Source organism: Spermophilus citellus, assembly GCF_964194105.1.
Source record: "Spermophilus citellus genome assembly, chromosome: 1".
Lineage (NCBI taxonomy): Eukaryota > Metazoa > Chordata > Mammalia > Rodentia > Sciuridae > Spermophilus > Spermophilus citellus.
The window spans coordinates 164660823-164686567 of record NC_138182.1 but is presented as its reverse complement, the minus strand read 5'-3'; the positions used below and the strand labels follow the sequence as shown (position 1 = coordinate 164686567).

At 37.6% G+C, this 25745-nt stretch overlaps 1 protein-coding gene across 1 annotated transcript; it reads left to right on the top strand.

The window, feature by feature from the left end:
- The first annotated feature begins 974 nt into the window (after window positions 1-974).
- Window positions 975-23656, top strand: LOC308651524 (TIR domain-containing adapter molecule 2-like). Its single transcript, XM_081298674.1, has 2 exons — window positions 975-1226; window positions 20829-23656. Exon 2 carries the CDS (start codon window positions 20888-20890, stop codon window positions 21593-21595), a length of 708 nt encoding a protein of 235 aa, XP_081154800.1. The 5' UTR covers window positions 975-1226; window positions 20829-20887; the 3' UTR covers window positions 21596-23656.
- Window positions 23657-25745: the final 2089 nt, after the last annotated feature.

Here is a 25745-nt window from a genome sequence, read left to right as displayed (position 1 = left end):
AGGTGAAGTGGGGTTGGCAACTTCAGGTAAATAATTAGAAGAGGCAATGGTCAATTGCCAGAGGAAATAAGGGCAACAAAAGTATCAGTTGGATTTAGTAACAAGAGGCCATTGTTTATCAAAACAGTCTTGGGGGAATTGTTGGGAGGTATTGTAAGAAGAAACAACTGTCAGAGGATAACAAATGGGTTGACATGGTACTTAATATGATATCTCACACAGCTGCATTTAGCCAAGTAATTACTTTCTACCAGTGCCTGCCTTCAGTGGTCCACCATGTTGGCTGGGAGAAACTCTGAGCTCTCTCTGTAGTATACCTCAGACCCAAGTATGGACTGTCCAGTTCAATTTACTACTGGCCAGGAGCGGGGGAGGGGGGGGGGGGCTCCTCTGAGGTTTGGTAAATGTTTCTCTCCTTAGGCAGAGAGTAGGAATTGCCTGAAAATTAAAAGAGGAGGAGAGATTTGTGAACTGACTAAGATTGGGACTCTGAAGTAGCAATAGTAAAAAGATTTTGACAGTGTAATAATACTTATGTATAAAACCCGAAATGACCCCCCGCAAAAAAAAAAAAAAAAGCCCTTTCTTGGGGTGGGGAGAGGTTGTGGGTTAGGGGCTGTGTACCCCATCAGGGATGTAGTAAGGCAGCAGTAGGGCCCAAAAGCGACAGGAAACCATCAAGGGACTGACTGTCTTGAGGAACCAAGAGAATCTACGGTTTGTTGGGTCTGCAAGGAACACACACAGTGGAATTCATTTCCAAATTTCCTCAAGCCTCTTAGCTGGAATTTAGGAAGCTTAAAACAAGAAAAAATAAGGGAAGCACGGGGAAACTTCTTATTTGCCTGGGTGACAGTTCCCCCATAGAATTTCCTCCTCTCCGCCCATTTTGGTTAGCGACTTCCTTTGGCGGAGAGTGATCTGGCCACTTTAACATTGGCTGGCAGCGGCCGCAAGGCAGATCGTGGGCTAAATGTGCTGTGGCCACACGGAGCCCCGAGTGCCCCTACCCGATCTGGCGAGCAGCAGAGACCTCAAAAGGTTACTTATCAGTGTTTCTCCAAGAGCTTGGGGACTCCGCAGTCCCAGACTTCCATGCGACCGCCTTGGGCGCGGTAGATAACAGGTGGCAGTGACTTTTTGAGACCAGATTTGCGACCCTCGTGACCTGGACAACCCCTCTCTCAGGACCCTTAGGGCAAGTCGCACAACTGCTGGATTCACAGGTAAGGGAGGAAGACAAAAGAGCCCAGGGCTGGCAGCACAGCTCCGTCTTGCTATGCAAGTTCAGGCGCTTGGGCGGGAGCCGCTGCCTGTGGTGGAATACGGTAAGGTTCTGGGCCATAATGTGGGAAAGTGCTGTGCTGCGCAGGCTCCAGGGCGTGGGCTGGCCGAGCGCCTCCTTTCTGTGGGTTGCTTTACCAAGATGGGAAAACCCATCCAACTGCGCCCTTGTTTCATTTTGACTAGAAAACTTATTTTTCTAAAGAAACCGCAGAACCATAGGCAAATAGTCCAGGGTCATAAATAGCTTAGAGATTTGGTGTGAGCCTCAGCCAGGCACAGAGCCAGTGCGGAAGATTTTGATTTGGGTTTTATTTGGCTTCGTGTCCATAATTTGAATAAAAATAATTTGATCTGGCAGTATTGAACTGATTTTCAGTATTAGTTATGATCTCTTGACATCAGAGTTACCCGGCACGGTGGTGCACACTTGTAAACCCAGACACTAGAAAGACTGAGACAGCCTGGACAACTTAGCAAGACACCAAGACACCATCTCAAAAAGAAAAAGAAAAAAAGGTGTTTGGGGGGGCACTTTGGCAGAGCATTCCAAGACACTGGGGCTTTACCGCCAACCTTCCCAAAGTTAGAGTTTAAACATGTGACCCTTCCATTTTAACACTTTAGTATGTTCAACATAAAATCTTATAAGTCAGAAAATAGATGAGCAAATCTAGAATAATGATTTACCTACATTTGACGCAAATAAGGTAAATATTACTGGTTATTGCCATTTAACATTTAATATTAAATGTTAAATGTTACTCAACTTCATGAGTCTTGAAGTAGAAATCATATTCATATTGTTAAATCATTAATACCTCATCTATTGAGTCATTTGCTTGTCATGCTCCTGTTTTGATTCAATTAACAACTATATGCTATTATATCTTTCACATCCCCTTCTTCATCCCACTCCACTTCTTTGCTTCCTTTTATTATTTCCTCTTCTCCACTTACTTCTCCTCCCTCCCATCTCAGGCTGTTTTCCTGTCCCCTACTTCTCATGAGTGACCATCATGTGAAACCTGTGTCTGGATAGTTTTCATTTTTCATGACACCTCACTCTCATTTGACAGAGTTGACCACTCCTCCTCTTTAATATTCTTCTTCACTAACAGTCTTTCTTCTTCACCTGGCTTCCAGGTCACCAAATTCTCATGCATTTCCCTCTTCCTCATTTTGATCATCCCTGTCTCCAGGCTTTTTAACCACAAAATGTTAGAGTGCCATGAGGTTCAGTTCTTGGCCCTATTCTCTTTCTATACATATTTTTTCCCCAAGGTGGTTTCTGTCCTATATCATATTCTGTGGCCATAAATAACATTGATAAGCTGATGACTTCCAAATTTTTACCTCTAGATTTAGTTCTCAGTGTTCCAATATGCATGTATCCAGCTCTTTTTTCAACATCTCCACTTGGAAGTCTTATGGTCATTTAAATTTAATATGTACATACACAATTATTGATACCACACCCACTCAGTCCTCTTTTATGCTTTCTTCTCAGTAATCTTCCTTATTTCAGTTAAAATTACTGCCATTCAAGTGGGCTGAAACAATTGGAATCAATCATTCCTGATTTTTCTTTTTAAGAATTATTCTTGACTCTTCTTTTTACTCAGACTCTACATTTAAGCATCCAAAAAATTCTATGGGCTGTACCTTGAAAAAGATACCTCAAATCTGATTATACCACTGTCCCTAAGCTAAATCACAGTAGTAAAGTCTTTATTTCTGCCCTTCTTGCTCTATAGTCTTTCTCCAAGCAACAGTAATTTTTTTTCAGATACATCAGAACTTTCACTTCCCTTCAAAACCTTCTGGCTTCTCTTCAGAATTATAAAAACCAAATACTTACAATGGCTTTGAAGCCCTGTGTGATCTAGCCCCTGACTAGTCTGATCTCATCTCCTAACTTCCCTGTTGCCCACTCTGAGACACTGGTCTTGCTGTTGTTCCCTTTGCCTTCAGGGGGTCTCTGCAAGACCATTGCAGACTGAACTCCCTCATTTCTCTCCTTTACATGCTGCCTCAGTACTCATTGTCCTGTTAGAACAAGATCCTTTTTGCTACTGTCCCTGTGGAATGGGCTGATATTAGATATTGTGCTACTCTATAATACAGTAGTCCTCCTTTATCTGAAGAATATGGTCCAGGACCTCCAATGGATGCATGAAACTGGATAAAAAACCAACCCTATATATCATGAGATTTTTCCTATACATACATATCTATGATAAAGTGTATAGATTAGACATAGTAAGAAATCACAATAATAACTAATAATAAAATAGAACAATAACAATATATTATAATATGGAGTAGTGATCACCAGCATTACTAACTAGTCTTGTGCTTTGGGCTCAATAATAAGTAAAATAAGGGTTACCTGAACAAAAATCCTGCAATACCATGACAGTTGATCTGATACCCTAGATAGATACTAAGTGATCAACAGGAAGGTAGTATTTGTAGCTTAGATACACTGGACAAAAGGATAATTTAAGTCTTAAGTTAGATTGAGTTGAACAGAACATGATTTAATTATACTTCTCAAAACAGCAAGCAATTTAAAGCTCATGGACTATTTATTTCTATAATTCTTTATTTAATATTTTTGGTCTGCATTTGACCCCATGTAATTGAAACCAGGGAAAGAAAAATTGTAGAAAAGGGGGAACATGTTTTACGTGAAGCATGTATATTACACGAAATTTATGACATCTTTAAGGCATTGTTGGTTGCTAACGCTCTCTGATATTAAAAATGCACAGCCAACTATTTCTTCAATGTTATTTTGAACAATTTGCCTTTAAATTTTGTATTCTTATAAAATCCCTTCCTGGTTTTGAGAAGATTTGCCATTTATACCAGTTCTCATTTCTCCTTTTTAAATACAGAAAATGAAAGGAAAATATTATTCAGTTTACCAGAAAGAATATGCAGTCATTTTTTTGAAGGCTGTTGGGTAACCTGGAGCTTCATAGCTACTAAACAAAGAGAGACTAGGTCCTCAAGATGGAAAAGCAGGTGCCCAGGTAATATTAGTTTTATATTTTTTGTTTTTCAATCCGACAGGAGCAGTTTTTTAATTAAGCATTTACTTGCTTATGTTAGATATTATAGAGATGAAAGTACTGTCCCATAGTTATTATAATTATTTAAAATATTGGAGGAGCTCTATTTGGCTTAGAATTCACAAACTCATATTCTTAGAAAGTTTGCGTATATATTAAAAACAGATGAAATAGAGTTAAATCTGAAGATTGGCTGAACCTATTTGAAATTTATACATATGGCATATAAAGAAGATACTGAGTGTCAAGTTAACATGCCCTGTATTTAAAAGTTCAAGCTGAAAAGTATTTTTTTATTTACTAAAAGCTCATTTTTTCAGGCTGAAAACTCATTGTAGAAAAAGGTATATTTATATATGTATATGTGTGAGAAGAGTATATAAACATTATTCATACACATGTAAACAAAGGAAAAATATAAATTTATATATTTATAATCAGATATATATATATATATATATATATATATATATATATATATATATATATATATATATTCCACAGAAAATTAATGCTGACTGAGGATTGAACCCAGAGTAGCTTTATCACTGAGCCACATTCCCAGCCCTTTTAATTTTTATTTTGAGATAGGATCTCACTAAATCTCCAAGTTACTAAGGCTGGTCTCAAGCTTGTGATCCTCCTGCCTCAGCCTCCTAAGTTGCTGGGATCATAGGCATTCACCCCTGCACCCAGCTAATGCTAACTTTTTGGTATACTTTTTTCCTATCTAATTTATTTTTCTATCTATTTTATTACCCTATTTTGTTTTACGAAAGTTGAATAATATTGTATATACTATTTTGTAGTCTGCTTTTTCACATATTACTCGTGGAAACATTTTCTCATGTCATTAAAATTATTTACAACATTCTTAAATATTTCTAATGGTTTAACAAGATTTGATCATATGAATATGAAATAGTTTATGTTGTCATTCCCAAGTTTGGGAGTATTTTAATTGATTACCTCCAATAGAATTTTGGCTAGTCTGTGATACCATGTGTAAGATCTTGTATGATAAAAAATATAGTCATATTTCAAACATGCAGTAAAAAGTCTCCATAGATCCTGTGACAAAATGCTGAGTCGGTATGAGAAATTGCCGGGGGATGGGAAGGCCCGTAAAGACCCCTGTGCAGAGGGCTGGAGGAGTAAAGGGGAGTGTAGCAGGATATGAGCCAGGTCATGCAGATCACTGTTTGTCTTCTTAGTACATTTTGATTCGAAGCACAATAGGAAGCAGGGTTGAATTGGCAGTAACTTGATCAGATGTATGTTTAGAAAGACCAGTTTGATTGAAGAATGGATTAGACTGACCAAAAGTTGGAGACCTATTAGGAGGCAGTACAGTTGACCAGGGGAGAGATGTTGATCTATAATGAAGATGTGGTAGAGATGGAAAGTGGAAAAAATTTTGAGATTGAACTTGGTGATTTCTTGGATGTGTAGGAGAAGTGAGAGGTGTCAAGGACAGCTCAGGGTTTTTTTTCACAACCAAGCAAACAATGGTGCCATTTATCATGATGAAGGAGTCAGAGAAAATGAGGTGGAAACCACCTCCCAGGTCAGCAAGGAAAACAAGGTGAGTGCTATAAACAGGATATTTTGAGAATACAGTGCTGTCTATATTTTGTAAGATTTGAACAGGATATTTTGAGAATATAGAGGAGGAGTGCTTAATTCAACTTGGAAGGTGAAAGGAAATGCTTTCTGACAAATAGAATCCTTGAATGGTATCCTTAAAAAGGGAACTATTCTTGCAGATAGTGGGGAATTGCATATTCTGAGCAGGTGGGCACAGAAACAAGAAATGACATTTTAGGGAACTGAAGATAGTTGGATATTCTAGCTCCACAGACTAGTGTAGTAGGAGCAGATGTTATAGATAAAAGCAGAGATGAGATCATAGAGGAGCTGGCATATTATTCTAATATGAAGCAATTTTTTTCTTAAAGATGTAAGATATTATTAAGAGGACCTTTAAGCAAGAGAAAAAATAGTCTTTCATTGCAAAAATCTTTTTGAGGTGGGTACTGGGAATTGAACTCAGGGGCACTTGACCACTGAGCCACATCCCCAGCCCTCTTTTGTATTTTATTAAGAGACAGGGTCTTGCTGAGTTGCTTAGTACCTTGCTTTTGCTAAGGCTAGCCTTTAGAAGATAGAATTATTAGAAGGAATTAAGGATTAACTAGGTGGAGTTGTGGGGAAGGTTGGTTTGAAAGGGGAAAAGAATGTTAGAATGATTCCAGGTTTCTCTTTTCATAGGTAGATAGTTATTACTATCCTTGACAAAGATCTAGAAATCCAAGGTAGAACAGATTGAAGAAGAAAGATTGATTAATTTATCCATCTGTTAGTCCTTCTTTCCATCTATCTTATTGAGAACATTATTGACCATATACTATTGACTTGACCTTGTAAGAAGTTAACTTTTTTTTTAATTGTAGATAGATACAATACCTTTATTTAATTTTTTTTAATGTGTTGCTGAGGATCAAACCCAGTGCCACATGAGTGCTAGGCAAGCACTCTACCACTGACTCTACCACTGAGCCATAATCCAGCCCCTCCCACCCACCCCACTTTTTATTATGCCCAAATATCTGGTGTATTTGAACCTGTTAAAATGGCCTTTTTTTGTAATTTTTTTTCTTTGTTGTTGGTATACAGAAATACAATTGAATTGTTTATGTGGTTCTTGTATAATGATCTTGCTAAATTTCTTAACTTATAGTCATTTTTGATAACTTTTTCTTCAGATAAAGGAAAAAGTCCTTTTTATCCCTAGTTTGCTAAGAGTTTTTTAATGAATAGATGTTGAATCATATCAAAATATTTTTATCCTTTATTCTGTCAATGTGATTACTTGTGTTCATTGATTTTTACCTGTTAGATAGATCCTGCATTCCTAAGAAAAACTTAGCTTGGTTGTGATACATTGTCCCTTTTTTAAAAAGATTTATTTTTCTACTGGTGTGTGTGTGTGTGTGTGTGTGGTGTGGTGTGTGTGTGTGTGTGTGTGATTTTTGAATAGTCATGGGTTAGCTTGACATGCATTTTCCCTTTTTGTAAGACATCAGGTTTGGTGTCATAATTATGCTGACCTCAAGAACATGAGCTGGAAAGTTTCCTTTTTTCAAAATCTTCTGGTTTTATTATTTCTTCTTTAAATATTTGGTGGACTTTCCTGGTTACCACTTGAACCTAGAATTTTATTTGTGGGGGAATTTTGAATTATGAATTCATTTCTTTAATAATAATAGAATTATTCAGATTCTTATTTCTTTTTGTGGCTCTTTTAGGAAGTTGTCTCTCTGTAGGAATGTGTCTATTTCATGCTGGTTTTCTCTTCTATTGGTATACAGTTGCTTTTGATAGTCTTTTCTCTCTTTTTGGTACTGGGTAGTGAGCCCAGGGCTGCTGTACCACTAAGCTGGATCCCCACCCCTTTTTATTTTTTGAGACAGGATCTCACCTAGTTGCCAAGGCTGTCTTGAACTTGCAATCCTCCTGCCTCAGCCTCCTGAGGAGCTAGGATTACAAGCATGCGCCATTGTGCCTGGCTTGTGATAGTTTTTTATTATGTTTTCCTTTCTGCAAGGTCATTAGTGAGATTCCATTTTCATTTCCAACAATGGCTTTTTGTGCTTTTCTTTTACCTCCTGTGTGACTAGATTGTCAGCTATTTTTTTTTCAGCACTATAAAGCTATCATTGTATCTCTTCAGAAACCTTCTAATTGTGATCCCTTGAGGATAATCTATTGTCCCTTGCTTTTTTAATGACTGCTACTGATTGTTAACTGTTAGCAATTTTCTGTGAAGAAGCAAGGTGTGGATTTCTTTTTATTTTTCTCGAGGCTTATAGGAATTTTACAATTTGTGATTTGATGTCTGCATTGTTGCAAAGCCTTCATATTCTCTATTAAAGTTTTGTTTTTGTTCCATTCTCTCTCTCCTGTGCTTTATTATGAATGGCTTTGTCTAGCCTGTTTTCCAGTTTCTGAAACTCTTTTTGAGTTCTTTCTACTGCTGTCTTAATCTGATATTAAAAATAGGGCTGGAGTTGTAATTCAGTGGTAGAGCGCTTGCCTTGCATGTATGAAGTACTGGGTTCGATCCTCAGCACCACAGAAAAATAAAGATATTAAAAAAAAATATTCACTAACTTCTTAATTTCAATTCTTGTATTTTCAATTTACAATATTTTTACTTGCCTTATTCTTTTTAAAAGTTTCCATTTTTATGAAAAAATTCTCAAACTTATTTTCATCCCCTTCAACACAGCAACCAGAGTTGTTAATGAATGCCTAGAAAACCTGTAGGTTTTTTTTCCTACTGTCGCTTGCTTTTGCTGATTTTCTTCTCTTCTTCCAGCGAGAATTTAGCTTTATTCCTGCCAGATTTCCTGGAAGCAATAACAATCCGTGGTCACTTTAATCTGGCTTTAGTTTGGGGATTATTAAAAATGGTGCCTCTGTTCCTGGAAGGATCCATCTATATCTAGGTTACTCTCACACCAACTGTTAGCCCTCAGGATTCCAACCCAAAGTATGCAGCCTTGTGTCACTTGGGTGCACCCCAGGATCACACTTTTGTCTCCTTGACAGTAAGTGGACACCTAAAGCACCACACAGCCTTCCCCCTCATGCCCACCCCAATTGAAAAGTAGCCTGGGGGGGAAGTGTTCTCTGGATTTCTTCCTTCCAGATTTGGACTCCATAATTCTCCACTATGTTATTCTATGATTCCTTGAGCCTATGTTGTTTATATTTTTCCAGCTTTCCAGTTGCCCTCAACAGCAGTGTTGGTCCAGTTACCTGGTCCATCATTAGTAGAAATGGAAACTGCATATAAACACATTCTGACATTTGAGGAACAGACCAAGAGAGAGATTTTTAGTCCAGAAAACCCAGCGGAGGATTGGGGGTTGGCTTATGGATCTACAGGATAATTAAATGAGCACAGCATGGCAAGTAAAACCAGATGAATAAAAGAACCTGATAGATATCAAAGAGAGCTGATTGAAAACAATTTAGACATCTACATGCTGATAGATAGGATGTGGGTAAAAAAGAAAGTGAACTTGAGTTTTTAACACAACGTATTCCCTAAAAGGATTTCCCATATTAAAAAAAAATGGCAATGTAGAAGAATATGTAGTAATATTGCTTTTTATCCAAAAGGCACCAGTCTGTATAGAAAATGTGAATCCAGAGTGAGAAGTGCTGTAGAAAGGTTTTTTTTAATTTATATATGACAGCAGAATGCATTACAATTCTTATTACACATATAGAGCATAATTTTTTATATCTCTGGTTGTATACTAAGTATATTCACACCAATTCATGTCTTCATATATGTACTTTGGATAATAATGACCATCACATTTCACCATCATTTCTAACCTGTAGAAAGGTTTTGTGTTTCATTTCTTGATGGTGGAATGATGGTCCTATTGTTCTTTTCTCCACTTTGTAATCCTTTCTATTTTTTAACTTAACCTTTAATGAATGTGCCATATTTCTGTTCACATGATCTTTAAAAGTGAAACAGAATTGCTCATTTTAAAATCCTACAAGTAAAAATATGCCACAGTGAAATTACTGTTCTGGATAATTAATATGTGCCAATTTAAAAAAGTCCAACAAAATATATTTGGATTAAATTGGGCACAGTGTACCTGTAATTCCAGCTACTCAGGAGGCTGAGGCAGGAGGATCACAACTTCAAAGCCAGCCTCTGCAACTTGGCAAAACCGTGTCTCAAAATTAAAAAAAAAAAAAAAAAAAAAAAAAAAAAAAAAAAAAAACCAGCTATGGATGTGGCTGAGTAGTTCAGTACCCCTGGTTTCAATCCCTGGTACCAAAAAAATAATAATTTGAATTGATAATCCCTATTCTGGTTGAATCAACAATTTATATGGTAGAGATGATAAAGAGCTGCTTGGCTATCTCTCTAAATCTAAAGAATTCTGTTAGACTTGTAGTTGGAATTATCTAATCATTTATCTATTCAAAAAGCATTTATTGAATGCTAACTATATGCTAGGCTCTGGCAATACAGCAGTGAACAAGATAAATTTGGTCCTTTTTCTGATAAAGTTGAGTGGGAAAGATGAGACACTAAGCATATAATCATACACATAATTAGTTATACTTATAATTTGTGCCATGAGGGAAAGATAGAAAATGCTAGACTTTGATAAATTCCATCTATCAAATTTTCTAATGCAAGTTCTTAATATCTAAGAATGAAAAGCGCAAGTACTGGTTTACTTTGGTGGTAAATAAATATCAATATGTAATATTTGATAATTAATTCTTTTATTTAGGCTGGTTCTTTGCCTGCTTATGGATTCTTTGCAAACCCCAAAAGGAAAAGATAAATAGCAGGTGATACTCAGGTTATTATCACACTCTTAAATGAAGATGGATCCAAATCCTACCCATCCTGTTTCTGAAAGTATTTATCAGCCTAATTGGGATTTAAAAATACTTCTAGTGTACAGGAGATCAAGAATAATCCAGTGTTCCTCATCTCACTACCCAGATTTGTTCTGGTGGCTTAGCAGAGCTTGTCACTGCCATGCTATAGTTGAGGGATTGACATCCTTTTTTTTTTTTTTTTTGTAAAGAGTTAGATAATAAATATTAGGCTTTATTAGGCAATCCTGCCTCTATAGCATAGAATTATCTACAAACAATACATAAATGAACAAGCATGACTGTCTTCCAATAAAAATGTTATTTACAAAAACAGGTGGTAAGCTGTTTTGTGGCTAATCCATGCTGTAGTTCCTTGTCTTGTATTTGGATGTTATGTGCATTTAGTTATGGACAACTAGAAGCAGAAAGATATTACAAGGTGGTATAAGGTTTCAGGACTTCTCAAAGCTGTGTAGAATTGGTCTGCTGGACCTGGGCTTTTGGCACAACCAGGAAGCCTCCTGGAGGATGGGGAAGCTACCAGTTCCCGAATCATATCAACTCTACCAGAATATTTTTTTTTTCAGAGTGAGAGACAGACAGAGAGAGAGAGAGAGAGAGAGAGAGAGAGAATTTTTTAATATTTATTTTTTAGTTATCGGCGGACACAACATCTTTGTCTGTATGTGGTGCTGAGGATCGAACCCGGGCCGCACGCATGCCAGGCGAGCACGCTACCGCTTGAGCCACATCCCCAGCCCCCAGAATCTTAATCAGGAAAATAGGTACCTCATATTTAACTCAAACATGTCAGTTCCTCTGATTAGTGGAACATAAATTACTTCTGGGACCTTAACTTTAAAGGAGTCTGGGAAATAGAGTTTTCAGTATTTATGGTACAGGAAGGTATTAAAAGGAGATTGGAATAAGTATATCTGCAGTATTTGCTATAAAACACACCTTTGGCTACTTATCATCCACATATGCTCTTCTTTGCATAGCTAAACTCCCAGATAACTACAATAGTTATTGATGGTATGCTCTCTCCCAATATAATGCAGCTATCTATGTACAAACAAAAGTGTGCTTAGCTTCTTTCCAAAAATAACCCCAGAGTCCCATAGGTCACCATATCATCTGTAATGTTCATCACAGCATTACGCTGCGACCTAGCACGCTAAGGAATTCAGTGGCTCCTTCCTCTCCTGTCTCCACTGGGAGACAGACAGTTTTCCAGTGAACAAGAGAGTAAGAGCTTAACTAAGAAATTCCCACTCACATTTTTCACTGTCTTTTCCTCTACTATCAAATTTGCTTCCATTTCTAGGCATTCTAAGCATGTCTTATCTTAATGAAATCTTCTTCCCCTCCATTCCTTTGTGATCTCTACCCTCTCCTTTCTTTCTTAGCCAAACTTTTCTCTCTTCCCAGAGACCCTTCAGACACTGCAGTCTGGTTTTGATGACCCATCATTCCTCTGTAACTGCTTGAATGAATTCCAAGGTGTTAAATGCAGTGGGCACTGGCTTTTTGACAGCCCCAGATGCTGACTACCACTTGAAGCACTCTGTCCTCCCTTGGCTTCCATATCCCACCCTGTGCCTGATTGTCCTGCTGTTCTTAGCCTATCCTCTTCTCCATTATGCCCCCATGTCCTCATGTCACCCCATGTCACTGTCTTCAGCTCCCAATGTCTTTGCTCTCTCCCTGCTCTCAGTTACACAATTTGAGCAAATACCAACTTTCTATCCTGATCCAAGGTGCTCTCCCAAGCCCTCCATCTACCGGTCCAAATGCCTACCCGACAGCCCCTCTTCTAGATCACGGATACTTCAAACTCCATGGATCCCATTGGATTAACAGCTCACTTACATCCACACCTCACTCTGCTTATACTGAACCACCACCCACCAAGTTACACAAGGCACAGGCTTGGGAGCCATCTCTGACCTTCCCTCTTTTGCCTCTTAGATATTCTTTACTCCACTATCACTTCATTAGTTCTAGGCCCTGCTTTCTTACCTAGATTATTAGAATAGCCTCAACTGGCTGTTCTCTTACTCGAGGTCTTATAGTCTGGTCTTTTTTACCACAACTCCTTTAACTTAAGACAAGAGCATGTCACTCCCTTTCTTAACAGACACAAGGGCTCTTTATCGGCCAGTGTGATTAAATCTGAAGTCCGGAGTGTATTTTAAGTCCCTTCTGCTCTCTTAATTCTCCCTCTCCTTGTCTCTTACTACTGCCTCCCTCCCTCTCTACCCCTACGTGTGTACTTGAACCATATAAATGTCTAGTGCAAAATTATCCTATCATAATTAGCCCTCTGGTACCCGGGGATTTTTAAAATTCTGTTCCTGCTACCTAAAAAATGTCTATCTCTCTTTGTCTTATGATTGTGAAATGTCCAGTATTATAGGTGGCACCTGATATTCCAAATAAAGCACCTATGCTGTTCAAGTTGTCTCTCCAGTAACCTTGGCTTTAGATTCCTAAAATTCAGCAGGTCTCAGCACTGAGTGTTTCCAACAGAGTTTATTTATTAAAAACAGTGAAACATGGATAACAAAATATTAATTGAACAAGTGAAGAAATCACTGCTTTTACATATGTTCGCCACTAGATGGTGGTGTTCAGATACGAAAGAAAAAGGGCTTTTTTCGTAAAGGAGTCAAGTATTGAATGCTGTAATTTCAAATGTATTAAATTTCAAAGGCAGTGATTTAACTGCCTAAGATTTTTCTGTGATAAACACAGGAGCAGACTGAAAGCTATATGAGTGTGTGTGTGTGTGTGTGTGTGTGTGTGTGTGTGTGTATATATATATTTATATTTATATATTTATATTTATATTTAAATATTTATCAAATTATTACTGATAATTATTTTACTACTATCATTTCAGAGCCTCTTCCTAAGTGGTCAAAATATTTTAAAAATGTAAACATTAACTATTCACTTTCTTTTTTTGCAATGCTGGGAATTCAACCCAGGGAAGTTCTACCACTTAGATACATCCCCAGCCCCATCTAGTTTTTATTTTTAAAAAGTGTGTTGCTTACCTGTTGAAGCTGGCCTCAAACTTGGGATCCTCCTGCCTCAGTTTCCTGAGTAGCTGGAATAACAGGCTTGAGCCACTGTGCCCAAACATTAACTCTTAATTTTAGAGCAACAAACTTCACAAGAATCAGCTGGCAAATCTGAAATATAAAGGACAGGCTAGAAATTAAGGCAAGAGTTGATGTATTCTTGAATCTTAAAGGCTAGAAATGGGCTGGGCACGGAAGTGCACACCTGTAATCCCAGTGGCTTGGGAGGCTGAGACAGGAGGGTCCAAGTTCAAAGCCAGCCTCAGCAATGTCAAGGCACTAAGCAACTCAGTTAGACCCTGTCTCTAAATAAAATACAAAATAGGGCTGGGGATGTGGCTCAGTGGTTGAATGCCCCTGAGTTCAATCCCTGGTACAAAAAAAAAAAAAAAAAAAGGCTAAAAATGGGCAGAATTTCTATCCATGTTGCCTTCTGCAGGCTTCTTCCTTCATTGGAGAACTTCAAGTTCCCTCGAAAGACCTTCAGCAGATTTGATGTGGCCCACCCACATTATGGAGGCTAATCTGCTTTACTCAGTCTGCTGATGTAAATATCAACCACATCTGAAAAATTCCTCCTTAGCAACATCTAGGCTGGTATTTGGCCAAACAATTGAGCCTGTTGGCCTACCTAAGCTGACACATAAATTTAACCATCACAAATGGCAAGAGAAACTGAACTTGGTATGAAAGAAAAATTCAATTGGTGTATCCATTTTTAGTTGTGGGTAGGAAAAGAGGGTTGGCAGGTGGAACTGCCCCAGAGGAGTGTCCTGGGAAATTTCTACAGGAAGAAGAGTCTGCGCTGCCCTTACCTGCCTCCTAGAACAAAGGTCTTCTCCCAGGGCAAAGCTTGCACTTGGGAACCGATCACTGTTGGGGATGAGAAGGAGTTAACCAGCACACATGATCATTTCACCCCAACAGGCTTTCCCCTGTATTATTTGTTTCGGAATGAGACCGAGGCTTAAGACAGTTCTTAGAAGGGTCTTGACTCTTCTTTTATGGACGAAAGAGAAGCAGTAAGAAGAGAACTTCCTCAGACATCCACTGCCACAGCCCCAGTTCACCTGTTTCCATACAGGTTAACTCTGCCTTCTCTGATTGTCGCCGTGGAACTCTCTGTCCATTTTCCTTGCAAAGGCAAGTGACTCTCATTGTACACTAGACAATCACAGGACATCACTTCAGTTCTCTTATCATTAACGTCTTTATACCAAATCACCTCCCAGCATTTTACCGCATTTTTCTCCTCTTTTTTGTGGAAACTTCTCAAAAGGATTTTCTATATTCCTTCTCTCTCTCTCTCTCTCTCTCTCTCTCTCTCTCTCTCTCTCTCTCTCTTCTCTCTCTCTCTTTCATTTATCTTTCTTTCTTTCTTTTTTTTACTTTTTTTCCCCCACAGTATCAGGGATTAAACACAGGGGTGCTCTACTGCTAATCTATATCCCAAGTTCTTTTTTATTTCTTATTTTGAGATAGGTTCACACTAAGTTGCCCAGGCTGGCCTCAAACTTACTATACTTCTACCTCAGCCTCGTAAGTAGCTGGGATAACAGGTGAATTCCTCCATGTCCAGTTCCTTTTCCAATTTCTCTTCTTCCTTTAAACCTGTTTAAGCAGTCTTTCACCTTCCCTTGCCTATCACTTTGCCAGGTCTATTGAACCTCAGTCAGTAATAGTCGCCACATGACAATATTCACTGGCCATTTTTTAGTGCTCATCCTACCTGAACAGTTACTAGCATTCACAGACAATTAAGTACTCTTTTCTTGAACTGTTTTCTTCCTGCAGCATCTGGGGCCCTACATTTTCTTGGTTTTTCTCTGACCTTCCTGACTAATGCTCTTTTGCCTCCTTGCTGGTTCTTTCCATTCTTGATTTCCATCATATTGGAGTGCCCTAGGGGCTCAGCCCTTGGATCACTTCATTTTACTATCCATCTTCCTTCCCTTAATGGTCTAACATAGTCTTCAGGTTTCAAATATAATCTATATAAAGATAAATGCCAGATATATTTCTTCTGGCTACGCCTCTCCCCAAAACTCCAGACTCTATATTCAATGCCTGCCCAACATCATCAGCAAATTATGGCAATTCTACTTGTAAAGAAGACTCCAAATTTAGCGCCTGTCACAGTTCCTCTGGTACCACCCTGTCCTAAGCCACCACTACTGTCTATTGGGTCTCTGCAACAGACTCCCAACTAGTGTCCCTGCTTCTGTCCTTGCTTCTCTTTGTTATATTCTCAGTGCACCACCAGAGGGACTCTAGGGAAACTAGTCAGATCATGTCACCCTTCTGGCTTCTCCTCTCACTTATCTCCTTTTGCTGGGTCCTTGGCTCACTTGATCCCCACTGCTCCTCAGCACCAGACACTCCCAGCCTCAGGGCTTCTGTGCATGGGATTCTCTGCCTAGACTGTTCTTGCTCCACATATCTGCACTGATTAATTCTTTACCTCATTGTTGTCTTTATTCAAATGTCATCCTTCTTGCCTAACAGGTTTATTTTAAACAACAACAACAAAATCCATCTAACAGTTCTACCTTTTCTTCTTTATTTTTCCACACCTTTTCATGTAGTATATGAATGCACATGTATATGTATACTTTAGGTACTTATATGTTGTATAACAAACATATTTCTTAGTTTAGTATTTGTCTTTCCCACCAAACTTTAACACTATAAGAGCAAGATATTTTTTATGTTCACTGAACTTCAATTTCTAGAACTTTGTAGATGATGAGTGAATATTTGTTGAGTGTTCAGACAGTGTCTTCTCAGTATTACCTATCAAGCTACATGCTGTTCTCTCAGTCCTAAGAAAAATGATATACCTCTTTAGAACTTTGCTTGCATTTTCCAACCTCAGCATATTTCAAATTATAAAACCCCATTCAACAGAGCTGATACAATGGAACTAAGTCTCCGTGAGAGAGCTGGTCAGAATTTTTGAATTCAGGAGAACCACAGTAGAACATAACTCTATAATTAAAGTAGACTCTTAAAAATAAAGGACAAAATGTTTCTCAAGAAGATCATACAAAGATTAGATACCTGACTAGAGGTAGAGCTTAGCATGTGAGGCTTCTAATTCAATCCCCAGCACCAAAAAAAGAAGAGGGAAATAAGTGGAGTGATAAATCTGCCTCCTAAACAGATCTAAAGAAATGCTGTCTTACAGATCAGTTTGCATTCTCTGCATTTTGATTCAAATGGAGTTATAAAATGCGGATCTGAAATTCATCCATGTCATTGTATATTTCAATAGTTCATTCCTTTTTATTGCTAAGTAGTATTCCATGATAAGGATATACCACATTTTTTTTCTTCATTCACTTCTTTAAGAACATTTTTCTTGTCTTCTTTACTTTCTGTAAACTGGCAATTGTAGCTAAAGAAATGATTAGAGTCAGGTTCAACTTTTTTGGCATATCAGATTTCATCAGGAGGCACATAATGTATCAGCAACACTAAAACTGATCATTTAAGTGAGGGTGGGGATCCTTGTGTCTTTTGATCTTTTTGTTACATTCATTGAATTCTTTGTTTCAGGTGCACTGGTTTTCTTTATATTGGTTATTTTTATCCCCATAGCTATATCTGTGTTCAGACTTCTTTATTTTCATGGTCTTTTTTCTTTTCATACTTTGTTATTTTTCTCAGTCCTTTTTGCCATGTTTAACTGATTTGGCTTTGAGCTGTGTTTATTTCATTCTTTTCTGTTTCTATTTTTTCCTAATAGTATTGGGGTCCTTGATGTGTCTAGTCTTTCTTTTCATCTCATTTTGTCACCTCATCTCTGATACCTTTGTTTCATTGATTACATGTTCTCTTTAGTGTCTCCTAGAGCAATGTCACTCAAAATATTTGTCCTTGGCAACATAAGAAGTATGCACTAGAATGAAAACCATGTTTCTTCCTTCACTGAGAGTATCTTGCTATGAAAAAAGCACAGGCTGAACTAAGTGGCTTGCTTACTGATATAGTTGATTTAAATCTAGGCACAGTCTCCTTTTCTTGTTATAGACTGATAACAATCCAAAGTCTGGCAGCTTGTCCATGGACAACATTTTGAGTAACACTGTCATAGAACAAAAATATTTGTTTGGTTACTTTTTCTTTAGCTTCTTTGTTATGTATTTCATAACAAAGCTGCTAACATGTGCCATTTTAAGCCGTTTTGCTCTTCATAAAAACCCTAAATATAGGTAGTGTAATTATCATAATTTTACATATGATGAGATCAAAGCACAAAGATATAGAGTAGCTTGTATAATAAGATACATAGTTGTTTCATAGCAGGGCTGGGATTTACACGCAGGCTGTCAGATTCTGGGCTGCATTGCTTTAATAGAAAAGGAATTTTGAATTTGTCTTCTATATGTTATGATATGCCTTTACCTGTTATTTAATTGCCTGCAATCTTTTTGCATGCTTGCCATAGCACATTTGTCTTTCACTCCTGTTATCCCTATTTTGTTTTTGTTTTGGTACCAGGGATTGAACCCAGGGGTGCTTAATCACTGAGCATATCCCCAGCCTCTTTTATCTTTTATTTTGAGACAGGGTCTGGCTAAGTTGCTCAGGGTCTCGCTAAGTGGCTGAGGCTGGCCTTGAACTTGCAATCCTCCTGCCTCAGTTTCCCAGGTCACTGGAATTACAGGCACACACCGCTGCGCCGGGCAAGCCCTCTTTTTTTTTTAATTTGTTTTATTTTATTATTTTTTTTTATTCACTACACATGACATTACAATGATCTCGGTAATTCATACATTTAATTCATTGGGGTATAATTTCTCATTTTTCTAATTGTACAGATTGCAGAATCACACTGGTCATAGAGTCACCTATATACATACAGCAATCATAATGTCTATTTTATTCTGCTGCCCTTTTTATTAATGAAGTTGCTGGCTCAGAGCTGGGACAGTCTGGTCCTCTCCTTTCTCCCAGCCCTAGGAACCACAGTGATGAGTCCTACCATCTCCCCACATCAGTCACAGGAGTCACGGTGCTGGTGGCAAACATGGATCTCTAGCAAAGAGCTTTACACTTCTCTTCCTGTTGGCTGTCTCCTTATTCCCTCTCTCCAAATTAGAAGGTTACAGCATTTTTCAGAAGTTGTCACTTTCTTCTCTGGTCTGACTAGGCAGCTGAGAGTGCTTTCAAGTTGGCACAACACATTATAAATTTCTGAAGTCTTTTTTTTTTTTCTTTTTATGCTGACTAGAATTTAAGAAAAATAAGACAAATTCATGATTCTCATTGTTTAATTTATTTCAAATCATTTTGTGATCTGGCTTGCATACAAGTTTATATTAGAAGTGTTACATATTTCTTGATGAAGAGCACCGCTTTGCACTGGCTAGTGATAGGCAAAGTCATTTTAATTGGCACTACACTGGTAAATAGATGCCTCAATTGGTTTAACAAATGTATTCATATGCAGAGGAAGCTTCTTTTGCAGGTTTGCATGGTAGAACCTTTTTCATAATGCAGTAACAGAAGTCACCAGTAAATCCTAACCAATGAAGAGAGCCCAAATTAATTTGGTTTTATTATTTGAGATGTATGGCTGTCATATTTTAGAGTTATTATGTCTTAGAATACCTCTTTGTAACTAGAACTGTATACCAAAAAACCACATCCTGAAGTACAGATGTAGTGATTGACAGGCAGTGGCCAGCAATTTTCATTCCTTTATTAGACAGAGGCAGCAGTAAACACTTTTACTCTTTATATACATTAAAATGAAATGCTGTATGTTTTTTTTCTTTAATGTTTTCTTAACATAACAGTTTCACTACTTCTGTTGAATAGTTTCTTCTCAATCTGAATGATTTTAGGTATATGTAGTTGTGTTACTTAAGTCATTCTGAATATAATTATACTTCCTTTTTGAACTCTGGACTTTGCCCATAGATAACTAATAAAAATGTTCTGGAATATAGCCTGTGGCTCATATTATAAAATACGAAACCTGTACTCATTCTAAACTTTCTATCTTTTGATAGAAGAACTGCTTATGGGGAGCAGGAATCACTAGTTACCTTGCCAATTTTCTGTAGAGTTATTTAAACAACACTTCACATTGGGGTATTTTTCTTTCACAACTAATCTAATTTTTCCACTCAGAATTTAGAATTTTTGATTATAAAGTAATAAATTTAGACTACATTGGTCTTTGTTGATTTCACTAAAGAAAATTACAAGTCTTGGTTTCTAGATTTTGTTTCCACATTGAGATGTTAACTGTAGGTGAATAAATAAATTTTCTTCAGTATTTCTAGGATTAGATGGAAAAATATGTTCCTTACTTTTCACACCTCCTAATTATAATTTCTCTACCAGCTTTGCTACCACAATAAGACCTGACTCCAGCATTAAAAAAAAAAAAAGTGAAAAGTGGACACTGTTTCATATTTTCTCTTTGGGCTGAATCACTAAAGTTGCTGATATCCATCTTTAAGATATTTGCATCTTATTTGGTATTTGTGCTTATTTTTAGACAAAAATAAATTCTTATTTAATACTTGAATATTCTGGTTTTTAAAATATTTTCCTGCTTCTAGTCTATATAATAATTTGTTGGAGAAATTGAATTTAGACCCCATATTGGTAGGACTAGTATGTTAGCTTTTCATTAAAATACCAAAGAATTTTATTTTAACCTAGAAGTTAATATAATGCTAATATAATGTCATTTAAGTTTTCCAAATGTTTCTTGCTATATTAAATTGAACCCTCTGTTTATCTCACCATGGATTCCCTCTGGGAAGCCTTATAAAGTTCTTAGAAGACTAGTAGTTTAATTTCCCAATTACCTATTTCTGACTATTGTAGCCTTTTTGAGATTTTGGGGTTGAACTAAAGTTTTCATTTTTAATCTTGTAATTAAATTCACAATAATCTTCTGCTTTGTTGTTTCTTCTTTTAGATTGCAAAGAAATGCTGAGAAATAAATAAAACTTTCCTCTTCTACCTTGGACATTTATCATGGGTATCGGGAAGTCTAAAGTAGGGATATGCCCTTTTTCTCTCTCTTGGGGTAAAAGCCACAGTGTGGATACAAGTCGAGATCATCGTGAGTCAGAGCCCAAGAAATTGGAAGATATCTCCTTGGGTGATGTTGTGGAGCAGAACAATACCACAGAGGAGCAAATAGATGGGCAGGAAGGAGCTGAGGCAAGGGAAGAAATTCCTGAAGAAGAAGCAGAAGAAGAGGTGTTCCTTAAATTTGTGATACTGCATGCAGAAGATGACACAGATGAAGCCCTCCGGGTCCAGAATCTGCTACAAAATGACTTTGGTATCAAGCCTGGAATCATCTTTGCTGAGATGCCATGTGGCCGACCACATTTACAGAATTTAGATGATGCTGTCAATGGGTCTGCGTGGACAATTCTATTATTGACTGAGAACTTTTTAAGAGATACCTGGTGTAATTTTCAGTTCTATACATCCCTAATGAATTCGGTGAACAGGCAGCACAAATACAACTCTGTCATACCTATGCGGCCCTTGAACAGTCCCCTTCCCCGGGAAAGGACTCCCTTTGCTCTGCAAACCATCAACGCTTTAGAGGAAGAAAGTCGTGGCTTTTCTACACAAGTAGAAAGAATTTTTCAGGAGTCTGTATATAAGACACAACAAACTATATGGAGAGAGACAAGGAATTTGGCACAAAGACAATTTATTGCCTGAGATGAAACACAGAACACATGGCGGGCTCCTGTTTTGTTGTAAGCCAAATGATTAATCTTCTCTTGAGAAAGCAATTTCTGAGAAATGTTTTAATAAAAGAGCCTGCTCTTACAGAAACCTGTGGAGCACAAGAAACATACATTTCTGCTGGATAATCTGTAGAATTGTGGTATTCTTTGATGTTTCAGTGAACTCAAGAACCTTCCTCTCATGGTTTTCCTTGTTCACAGATATGACAAAAGATATTCTCATTTCATATTCCTTGAATCAAGCCTTGAACAAAAGCACACATGACAGATATTTTCAAAATGTGACACCACTTCAGTCTCTGAATTTTGTTCTCAAAAGACACATAAAAGAAAATGACCCCAAGAAGTCTGACCACCCTCCTTTTGAGGCACTTGTGAATGTTTCAAGAAAGCATTCCAGGAACAGAGACCCAGAAATACGGGTTGCCAGAATAGAACATTTAGAATGTTGAGTGCTGATGAATGTGAAATCAGAAATAGATGTGAGAATGGGAAGGTTTTTAAAAAGAATACAGTCAAATGTGTTTTCCTTTCTGCTGGAATTTGCATATTTGGAGGCAATTCCCACCACTGATTAACAGTCCTTTTGACAGTGTGGTCTTTAGAGACTCCATGGAATGGTGGTAGGACTCCATAGTGTGGCAGTTAGGGACTCTGTGGAGATGTGCCTGCCCCAGACTCTCCATGTTAGTCACCATCTGTAACCAGGGTTTTATTTTCAGAGCTTCTGAAAAGCATATGATTATGTGTGATTAGCGAGATATTCTCATTTAAAATCAATAACCGCTCTTATAATAGTCTTTTAGAAGTTTTCTTCACCTACAGTGTTCTTCTCTGTGACCTGACTCTGTGTGTGTGTGTGTGTGTGTGTGTGTGTGTGTGTGTGTGTGTGTGTTGCTGATTATTTTTAAAGGCTTGAGGGAGAAGTAGAAATGTGTTTTGTCACTTCTGCTTGTAGTGCCTCATGCTCATACAAGCCAAAGAGACCCCAAACAGACCTATCCCTTTCCCTCACAGCCCTTCTGCCCATCTGAGATTGTGGGAGTGCCACCAAGTACAGATGAGGGATGAAATGAGAAAAGCATTCATGGCGGGCAGGAGACATGATTCTGGCCCAATCTCTGCCACTAAGGATGGATGTGACAGGGAACAAGTTACTTACTCTCCTTTAGCCGTGAAATCAAAGTTGGATTGATGGCCTCTAAAGGCTTTTATCCCCTCCTCAGTTGTGAAAAACTAGGCTGCAATAAAAGGGAATAAGCAGAGCTTGTGTTGTAGCTCAGTAGTTGAGTGCTTGCCTCACATGTGTGAGGCACTGGGTTCGATCCTCAGCACCACATACATACATACATACATACATAAAGCAAAGATATTTAAAAGGAAAAAAAAGGAAACAAAGCACAGAGAATTTCACAAGGTATTATATCATAGTTGCAGAAGGCTTTGTATATGCCTACAATAAAGGGTCTGTTTATATTTTTAGCATTTTAATGCTGTCCATTAAACTTTCATAGTCACATATTTCTCAAGTGTTTTTTTTTAAATACTTCTTTTAGAATATTTATTTTTTAGTTAGAAGTGGATACAATATCTTTTATTTTTGTATGGTGCTGAGGATTGAACCCAGTGCCTTATGCATGCTGGGCGAGCACTCTCTCTCTGATACACAACCCCAGCCCTGGAAATACATTTTTATAGGGCCCCTTGAGCAAAGGCATTCTTTGTATAATTTTTCTTTCATCTTATTCCCAGTTTTCTGTATCCCCTGCTAGTACTGGGCTTACTCACATCTTCTTGCAGCTCACCTCTTCCCAGCCACAGTCCAAATGTGAGTAAATCAGACCTCCTGTTCTATTAGTGCATATTAAAGGACGAGATTATTTTCATTGTGTGGTGACATGTTCTCAGCCTTAATGTCTCTTTTTGTTACAGTAGCTTACTACTCACTTTTCTTTTTCAGTTTTTTAATAAGTATTAACTTTTTTTTGCAATAATGCTTCCTGTATCTCAAATTTCACATCATAATAAAACATTAACCACCCACCCTTTATGCCTGCTGAACTGGAATTGATTCTGGATAGTATTTTTTAAATAAATGTTTTTATCCTTTATCCTTGACTGAACTTGATTATTTCTAGCTCCAATAAAGACTGTGGAAAAGTGTTTTGAAGAGAAGCATCAATCTGTACTCCTCCAGAGAGCACCAGGCACAATGTCTCAGCCAATTTGGAGTTCAGTATTTTGTTAGAGTGAAGCAAAATGTTAATGCTAAATAACTGTATGTGCTGAAATTAAATTGAGCTGGACATAGTGATATGCACCTGTAATCTCAGCGCTCAGGAGGAACACAAGTTTGAGGCCAGCTTCAGCAACTTAGTGAGTTCCTGTCTCAAAATAAATAAGAAGAGTTGAGGATGCAGCTCAGTGGTAGACCACCTCTAGGTTCAATCCCCAGCACTTAAGAAAAAAAAAATGTAGCTACTGAGAAGACTGAAGCAAGAATATCATGAGTTTGAGGCCAGCCTTAGCAATTTATCTAGACTTTCTCAAAATAAAAAAGGCTGGGGATATAAGTGGAAGAACACTGTTGGATTCAATACCCTATGAAAGAAGGGGGGAAAGAGAGAAAAAATTAACAATTATAAAAAGAGAATATCAAGTAGCAACTTGGAAGAAGACCTGGCATGCCTAAGGTCTTTGGGAAATAGAGGATACTTGATTTCTTTTGCCTTCCTTTGCCTACATGCATATTTAATACCCTCTGGATGGATCATATCCTTAATTCACAGCTGAATTTGCCATCTTTTGACATAGAAAAATTAAAAAATAAAAAGAGAATATCAAAATAGCTAAACCAAGGCTGAAAAGAGGTAAAGGCGTGTGCTTCTTCATGTTTGTGTATCCATGTGTACATGCATAGATATAAATAAACACACATGTAGAAATTCTAGGGAGCTTTCATTTTGAGCACTCTGTGACTGTGGCCCATCCTGGAGCTTCACCAGAATATTCTTAGTGCTGCTTAATTGTACACTTAAAAAATGATTAAAATGGTAAATTAATCCATGAAACACAGCTGAAGGCATCTGCATCTGACCATCCTTCCCCTGGACTGGCTTCAAAGCTGACACTGCTATGCTCTGTTTTCCTGCTTCTCTAGTTTATGCCACCAGCTTCCTCCACACCACACCCACATTAAAGCTCACACACCTATTGCCCATCATGGGGCATCTAATGGTAATTGTAAGTTGTGTTTATGTATTAGTTTGGAAAACCCAATGCCACATGGCCTAAACCATAGATATAGTTACCAAACTTAACAAGATTTTGACAATTAACACATTAAGTTTTAGTTGGGGTAAATAGTATTTGAAAATATCATCAAGTAATAACTCAGAACATGAAAAGTACTTGATTAAAACTTCCAACAGGTTAACTTGTGAAAAATAAAAATAAAGACTGTGGGTCTCCCTCCTTTGCCAGTGTGTTGGCTCTCACAACTGTTTACTCCCACATCTGTCCTCCTTCACAAATCCCTTCCCTTCTGGCATGAGCAAGAATGGTTCTGGGGAAATTTCTTCTTTATTAAGTATAGTACTCTCCTCGTTCTCTTCAAACAAAACGGGTTGTGAGTCATTTTACTCTGAGGTGAATAAATAGGAATGCTTTTAAAATTAGCAAATAACAGGAACCTGCACTTAAGCAGTTTCATAATCTAATTAGGAATGTTCCTTCCAGCTATTTGTTCAAAACTACAGGTTTAAAACAAATAAATCTCTGTAAACTAGCTGTTCCTGAGGGATTTTTATTGGGTATATTGTACAGGACACATGACCAGATTTACAGATTTCTGTATGTTTATTTATACTTATAAATAACACTATCACATTAAAATGTTCTAAAATTAGATTGTGGGAGGGTTGTACAACTCTGCAAATACACTGAAATCACTGAGTTGTCCATTTACAGGGCAAATTTTATGGTATGTAAACTGTATCTCAGCAATGAAACTAAAAATATATATACAGAAGCAACAACAACAACAAACACTAGAGTGATTTGGAAACACAATTTGGCAATGGCTAGCAATGTTAAAGAGAGGCATATCCTACGAACCTAGC

Bases quoted from the DNA above. Each gene is read 5' to 3' on its own strand.
- LOC308651524 (XM_081298674.1), top strand. From the start codon at position 20,888: ATGGGTATCGGGAAGTCTAAAGTAGGGATATGCCCTTTTTCTCTCTCT.